General features: G+C 38.4%; 1 protein-coding gene across 1 annotated transcript in view; it reads left to right on the top strand.

The window, feature by feature from the left end:
* Positions 1-5470, top strand: part of LOC144062767 (uncharacterized) — a 59093-nt gene extending 53623 nt beyond the window's left edge. The window contains exon 21 of the mRNA XM_077584460.1: positions 5193-5470. Within this exon, the coding sequence (XP_077440586.1) occupies positions 5193-5306 (114 nt within the window). The 3' untranslated portion in view covers positions 5307-5470. The remainder of the gene's footprint in view (positions 1-5192) is intronic.
* The last annotated feature ends 2698 nt before the right edge of the window (positions 5471-8168 follow it).

The raw sequence follows: 8168 nt of genomic DNA, 5'->3' as shown, positions 1-8168 counted from the left end.
TCTCGCTGCCGAAAGGCTTCCGCTAGCTAGCGACGCGGGGCCCGCCTTCCTGCCAAATGACTTTCGATGTTCCCCCAGTGCAATTTTGACAGACATTGGCTTGGCTGCGCCAACATAGCAAAGGGGAAATATTTACCTCACCATTCCCTGTTTCACCTCATCATTGGAGACGTGAACGTGCGCAAGCCCTGGAGATAAGCCTCTGTGGATCGGGGTGTGGATTGGGACCATTTTGACAGATACCAGATAAAAAAAAAATTGCCAATATGTGTGCCGATACCCGATCTACGTATCAGATAAGAGCATCCTAGTACCAAGGCATTGATAAGGTTTATTTGTTAGTTGGCCTTCTTACCGTGTGTCATAAACAAGTGTTGCTGCGACTGTCTTATTGACATTGTACGATAAATAAGCCAATACCCGAGGCATAAAGATCGCCTACAAAAAAAAACTACATCTCATGGCGTTCCGTATCGCTAAGCACCCAATCTCTGGAACAAAAATATGTGAAAGATATTTACATATAATCATACTTTTACATAGACTATTACACATTACACATTACAATTGCATATTTATACACGACAGCAAGTAGTACAGTAGGTCTTTCCTTAACAATTTTAAAAACCTTGAAAAAGGACTGCCTCTCTCGCACAACCTGTTTAGTCTCCTTGCATGATTAGTGATAACATTGTTTTGATGGTAGGATGTTATTTTCTGTCATGTTTGTAAATTTTACTGTACATTGTGAATATTGTACTGAAGCTTGATTTGAAGAAAATCGCTAACTAAATTGAAATCGTAACATCTGTCAGAAAAATCAAAAGTCAATGTTTTTCCTAAAATTGTTCTAAGTACTATTATATATATATTAAAAAAAATGTACGTTGATGAATAGAACATATTTTTGGGAATACAGTGTTGCCTCGTTTCTCGTGTTACATTCTAAAAACTACCCGCAATAATGGAAATTCGTGTTAATTTATTTTCTCCTGTTAATTAATTTTTTTTTCCCGTTATGTTTTTCTCGTTGTGGTATGGTTTTTAGTTTATTATAAACAGGGTTGGGAGGGGTTACTTTTAAAATGTACTCCGTACAAGTTACCTGCTAAAAAAATTAGTTAGTAACGTAATCCAAGTACCATAATATTAAGGCAGTGATGCTCACTTTTTTTCTTTTTTTTTTTTGCAAGAGCAAAGGAAAGTGAAGGGGGGAGCCACTTAAGCAACAAAATAGATCAAATTACCAGACCAGACAATAAGCTAGAACACCGACGGGTGCAAGCTGTGTTGCCATGTTTGACAGTATTTAAATTCCAACTCTAAAATGTCCTTTTTTGTTAAATGCAGTATTTCGGTAAATAAAAAAATAATAATTTCGGTAAATAAAAAAATTATAATTTCCATTGGACACAATTTATTTGTATATTTGTATTTTTTTTATTATAGAATATTTGGTACATTAACAAACATGTCCCATGTAAGTTTATACATAAATAAATGTTTATAATCTTATGTTTAAATTCTTATCAAGTCAAAGTGCCCCATCAATGCTAAACGCTTTTTAGACCCCAGCTACTCCTCAGCTACACGTGAACACAGTTTGGGTTTTTTTGTTTTTGTTTTTAAGGACAATTCAAACTGCCATGTCTATCTATCATTACTTCTAACGCCCCCCCCCCCCCTGCATGCACAGTCCCTTTAGGAGAAACAAAAAGTTAATTGAAGGCAATTACCCCTCGTTAAAATCGTGACAACTGGTATGGCCCATGCCTAGAACTTGCCACTGGAGCCGCCAATAAAGCTGAACGAGCCACACATAGCTAGCGAGCTACACAATGAGTATCACTGCTTTAAGGCCCAGTCCAGACGGAAGCAAAGCCGGCTTCGTTTCTCAAACAAATCTCGTACTCACAGAAGCATTTCAAGACTTGCGTGTCCAAAAGAAGACGTTTAACGGCTGTAATGTATATGCCAAGTCTTGAGTGGCGCTGTAGCGCAGCCACAGGGAGTTAACAGAAAACGTAGAAGAAGAATCCGCGAAGAAGAGAGACACTTTTTCAAAAAAAACAACTTTATTCCAATCTACAGAACAAACATGGCTTTGTATGTATCAAAACAACATGAAAAAGACGAACACAGGAGATGTGACAATGGCGGGTGATTCAAGTACAACACTGCTTGTTGAACGTGAGAATAAAGAAGCAATATATTTTACTGCAAAAGCATTAGCAAACTAAGGAGGCTGCACAAAAGGACTACGACACGGCTATTCGTCATTGTTGTTGACAGACTGACGGTTCGTGCGCAGTCACATTTATTTTGGAAAATAAATTTCCCCCAAAAATGCAACTCCGCAGCCACTTTTTTTTTCCCTTTTCACAATTCATTTTTTTGACTGGTGTGACATAAACCCTGGAGTGACTTCCTAGTCTGAAAAATACTATAGTATTTCAGCTAAAATGGCCTATTGTTTGCGCCCAAAATCCTATACATTGTCACAAAATTAGGCGTGAGCAAATGACTTTTTTTTTTTAACCCATTAGCACGTGACTGCGCCTCTACCGTTAAAGCCGGGGGAGCGGATGTGTCATTTTATTGTGTTTTGACCAATTCTTGCCTCTTGTCTCTTATCCGATGAAATGCATCAAAATATACACGATAGGGTGACGTGGGCCTCAGCATGTCCTGGAATTCTATTTGAGCGTTTATGGTTGACGCAGATTCGCAGGAATTATTAAATGAATGATGCGATTGAGGACGGTGCGGGAGGAATTCGAATCAGTGTAACGAGTAGACATTAACATACTGTTAAAAATATGTTTGTAGACAATGAAGATGTTGAAAATTTTTACGGCCTTGTAACGAAATGGACAACGAATAATTACCCTGATCCCCCGAGGTTATTCCAACTGTGCTCCAGTGTGTTATACATGTGTAAGATCTAAAATGTTTTTTGTAACTAAAGTAAATCTGCTTCAGGATTATTTTTAATATTGTTGAATTTCCAGAAAAACTTCAGGTTTTCGGGGGTGATTTTAAAGTCGCCTTTTGGTTTTAGAGGTGTGTTTTGCCAGGCGCTTTATGCCTTAATGGGTTAAACAAGTAGATGTTATGGCTATTTGGGCTGCTGAACACACATCTGACAATCATTTTGACCTAGGATGAAGTTTTATGTGCATAACAGCATAAAAGTGATGTGTAATACATCTTTTTATATGTTTTTAAGGTTGCTTCTTCTTATTTTCCTTTCGGCTTTTCCCTTCAGGGGTCACCACAGCAAATCAGTTGCCTCCAGCTAACCCTGTCCTCTGCAACTACCTTCATGTCCTCTTTAACTACATCCATAAACCTCCCCTTTGGTCTTCCTCTAGACCTCCTGCCTGGCCTTTGGAAACTCAGCATCCTTCTGCCAATATACTCACTATCTCTCCTCTGGACATGTCCAAACCATCTCAGTCTGGTCTCTCTGACTTTATCTCCAAAGCCTCTAACATGTGCTGTCCCTCTAATGTACTCATTCCTGATTCTATCCATCCTGGTCACTCCCAAAGAGAACCTCGGCATTTTCATCTCTGATACAAACCTTTAACCTTTAAAAAATAAATAAAAATTGTTTCTTGAATGGATTCTGACTTTCTTCGCTATATTACATCAATCTTCTTGAAGAAAATGTGACCTTTTTTTCTAAATAGTGACTATTTCTTGAAAAAAAAAAATAGAATTATTCATGAAACATTATTTCTTATGGTTTCTATATTTTGGGATTCCGTAGCCTTCAAAACCCACAGTTGCATTAATATTCTGAGTTTTAGATACTAAGGCACACTGTTTATACCAAAAAATGCTTTTTTTCACCCATTATAGACATTACAAATGGCCCAACAGATCTGATTTATCTATTTTTGTATTCACTGACCCTGAAAACATAGTTAGTCATATTACAAGCCATATTTTCACAGGTTTTTAAGGTTTGTATGGGGAAAATTTTGATTTTGGGGGGGATTTTAGTGTACATTTTGAAAAATGGCTTCGAACCAATATTAAATGGAATCTGAAACAAAAGAACTTATTAAATTTCTTATAAGTAGCCAAAATAGCAACAGAATCCACGTGCCTCCTGCCCCCGCCCAGTTGGGAGAGGCCCCACTGGTCGCTCCTCTTAACTCACTGCACTAGTTTTGCACAATACACTTTGTTAATAGACATATAGGGCACACAACACACACTTGTTTGGGGGCCTGGGGGCGGCTGGGTTGTGGTGGGTGGCGGGGGGTTGTGGGAGGACCGGGGGCTGTGGGCCGGTGGGGTGCCTGGCGGGCCTGCCATGCCCGTTCTGCTGCGTTGGGCTTGGGGCTTGGGGCGAGTTGGAGTGGGGTTGCGCTCCTGGCTCCTGGGTTTTCTCTCCGGACGGTGGCCCCTGCGGGGCCTGGGGGTTGTGCCTTGGCGCTGCCGTGGCCTGGGGGCTCTGGGGGGGGGGGGGGGTTGCGCTTTCTCTGTCCTGGCCGGTCAACGGCTCCCCTCTTTGGTGGAGGTTTTCATGCATGCCAGATCCACCACACCAGCATCTACCGAAATTCAAACACAATCTGCTTCTTTCTCTGGTCGTTGAATCGGTGGAGGCTGATGTCTGTGGATCTCACTCTGCTTCATCTATCCTTCCTTCCTTCCTTTCCTCAGTCTTTCCTTTGGTCTCTTGAGGTATCCCTAATTTGTTGGAATTTAGATGTTTCTGGGGTTGGTGAAAGATTCTGGTTGGTAACCCGGTGGGTAGTATGTGATGTCTGGTCGCTGCTGGACTTTCCTTTCTTTTCTTTGATCCTTCCTCGGGTCTCCTGACAACCTCACGACTCTAGCTGGATTCTGAAGTATTCGGTTTAGGTGAACGGTATGGGATTTTTAATAGGTTTTAGGTGAATTAATGAATACACACACACCCGCACGTATGCACACACACACACACACACATGCTCATACTCACGCACATACAAAAAAAAGAAAGAGGAAAAAAAAGAGCAATGATGATATGTCGAATCGGTAAGATTACCGAATGAACAATACTGAGCTCTCTCTCGAAAGAAAAAAAACAACTTGATATCTTGCCCTGACCAGCGGCCTTTTCTGTCCCAATACTTTTGACTACATACCTCTGTGTACGTAAGCCTGTATGTAAGCTTCTGTTTTTGTTTCAGTTAAAAGCACTGGGCTTCCCCGAGGGTTTGGTCATCCAAGCGTATTTCGCCTGCGAGAAGAACGAAAACTTGGCCGCCAACTTCCTGCTCCAGCAAGCCTGGGATGACGAGTAGTTTATTTATGATTGGTTTTGCAACCCCCCAACCACGTTAGGATCATGTACGTTGAAAGCGCTGTTGCCTTGGTGCTGGATTCGGTTTTGTGTGTACAGGAGCGACCTCACGATTGAGTGATGCAAATGTTGAATAAATGCAACCTTTCATGGTTTCTTTTCCAAGCTCTTTTGTCATCCACAATCATGCCAGTTGGACGTCGTTAATTCCGAGGTTTGGACGAAGCTGAATTGAAATGAAGCTTTTTGGAGTCAAATCTTTCTTTAAAGATTATTTTGAGAAAATATATATTAATCCAATGACAAAGTCAGACGCTTTTTTTTTCAAGTTGTTGATAAAGTTGGATTTTGGCACACAAACAAAATCATAATCTAATGACAATAGTCACTTTTTATGAAAACAAGTCAAATTAAAAAAAAAAAAAAAAGTAATCTCGTGAAAATTGGGTCCACATTTATTTTTTAGAATTAGTTTTATTATAATAAATAATGTTACATGAATTATTCTATTTTTTTTTTCAAGAAAGAAGTAGACACTATTTAGAAAAAAAGGTCACATTTTCTTCAAGAAGATTGATGTAATATAGCAAGGAAAGTCATAATCCATTCAAGAAACAAATTGTATTTTTTTTAAAGGTTAAAATCTTACAAAAACATTTTTTCAATATAATATGCATTTTTTTGCCCTGAGAAAACTGTTTTCCTCAATTTTACAGGAATAATCTATTCAAGAATACATATATAATATAGTCTTTTTTTCCTTTGAAAGAGTAACATTCAGAGATTAAAGTCCATAAACATTACACCCTAAAATAAAATTTTAGAAATCTCGCTTTCTTGACTTTGTCTTAATGGAGTTTTTTCCTTTCAGTGTGGCTCTTCTGTTACCATTTCAGTCATCACTAATGAAAATAAAATTTTTAAAAAACAATCACAGCGTTTCAGGAGGATTACGCAGAATTTGTTTTTTTTGCATGTCCTGGCACGCACTTGTTTGCTTTTTTTCTGTTCCCCTTAAAAGAGCAGGAGAAACTGTGTTTAGTGTATTTGTTTCTAGCATGTTCTTTTTGAGTTGTAGGCCTACATATGTGGTTGATCCTTGTTGATGATGGCCTTGTGCATTTCCTTTTCAGTGTTGTGTCAAATCAATAAATGCAGTGCTGGCTGCAATATTACTCGTGTGTGTGTGTGTGTATGGTGCGTGTATACTGTATATAGAATATAAAATTAATCACTGATTTCTGAAAGTTTGGACAAAACATGTCCCACATAAAGTCTAATTGATATTAAAAATCAATAGATTTGTCAAAATTAATTTTTTAATGTAATTTTTAAACTTTTTTTGTGTGGATTTATTTGAATGTCTGGTCTGCAGTCGACGTCTATATCTTTCAGAGTCACAATATTGAGACACCCCAAAAAACTGCAAACGTCACAAGTTTGGTTATACAGTATATAATTTAAATTTAAAAAAGAAGGGTTAGGAATTTATAAAACAATTCACAAAGTGAACTTCAAACAATATTTTCACTTAAATCTAAATTTACCGATCAAAGTTATGTTTTTGTCAACTATCAGATTCAGTATTCACAATTCTCACTAAATAAGACAGTAGCATGGTCCGTTATATATCCCTGATGATCCAATTTCCTCTTCCTGACTGCTGAATGCATCACTACCGGGATGCTCTGGCAAGTTTGAAATTTTTTTATATTAGATCAGGGGTCACCAATTAGAGGTAAAATAATATCATATGAATCTTTTTCTTAAAAGAAACACGATAAATAATTAGAAAACAACTTGGAAGATAAAATTAAACAACTGATGGATGAATATGCAACAAACAGTTGGATAAATGTTTCTTAATCATCCCATATTTATTAATTGCAAAGCATTTATTCAACATTGTGAATTTATTCAACATTGTGACCTCTGTTTGAACTGTGCAAGTTGAAGTCGACTGCAGTCACAAAGCTTCATCACAAGACAGGAACTGTGCCCTCATCACAAGACAAGTGGCCGGAACATTTTTATGGTTGAGAAGCTTTTAGTGTAAAGGAATGTTTGAAAGGTTTGTATTGTTGCCTGTGTAGTGACTAATTTCTGTAAATGGTTGTCACATTGCTGCTGCATATTTCCCCAAACCCCTCAGATCAGTAATGTTCATGTGATAGGTCAACCCAATAAAAAGAGGAAGAACGACAGAATGGGCAGGGGGTTGTGATCTGCACATCTCTGTTCATTCTCCTCGCGAGTAATAAGAATATATATCTCTTGTCTTCCTGTTTATTAAATGTTCTAGGTTGAATGAACCTGATAGTGTCGACTACATGTTTTCTAACGGTCCACAACCTTTCTGTGCCTTTTCCTCATCTCAACCATTAGTGTCCCATGTAAAGACGTATTGTGTACTGTACAACCTCACTGAAAACCTTATCCTAACCCCAACCATTAGCCAGATGGCGAATTGACATCCATGTCAACACCAAAAATTACCACTGAGATCATTACTGGACAGTTAGCTCAGTAAGTTAGACGCTAGTCTCCCGACCAGATGTTCTGGGTTTGAGTCTCAATTTTGTATGTTTTCGCTATTTAACATGGCCGATAGAGGTTGCTAAACTATATAATATATATATAATATAATACGTGACACTTGGTCGTATTTTGGTGCATGGTAAAACGACCAATATAGTCATTATTGTTGGAGGACTTGTTGCTTTAATCAATAAGTGGCACAGCCACGAACACTCCACCTAATGTGCATTGGCTAGTTGGCCCTCAATATTAATAATAATAATAATGCTGTGGTGGACTTTAGGACCATGCCTCTCACCCAGTAGGCATACAGCAGGGGGAGTGT

This window comes from Vanacampus margaritifer, chromosome 13, assembly GCF_051991255.1.
Source record: "Vanacampus margaritifer isolate UIUO_Vmar chromosome 13, RoL_Vmar_1.0, whole genome shotgun sequence".
NCBI lineage: Eukaryota > Metazoa > Chordata > Actinopteri > Syngnathiformes > Syngnathidae > Vanacampus > Vanacampus margaritifer.
Note: the sequence above shows the minus strand (reverse complement) of the source record. Positions and strands in the feature narration are given on the sequence as shown.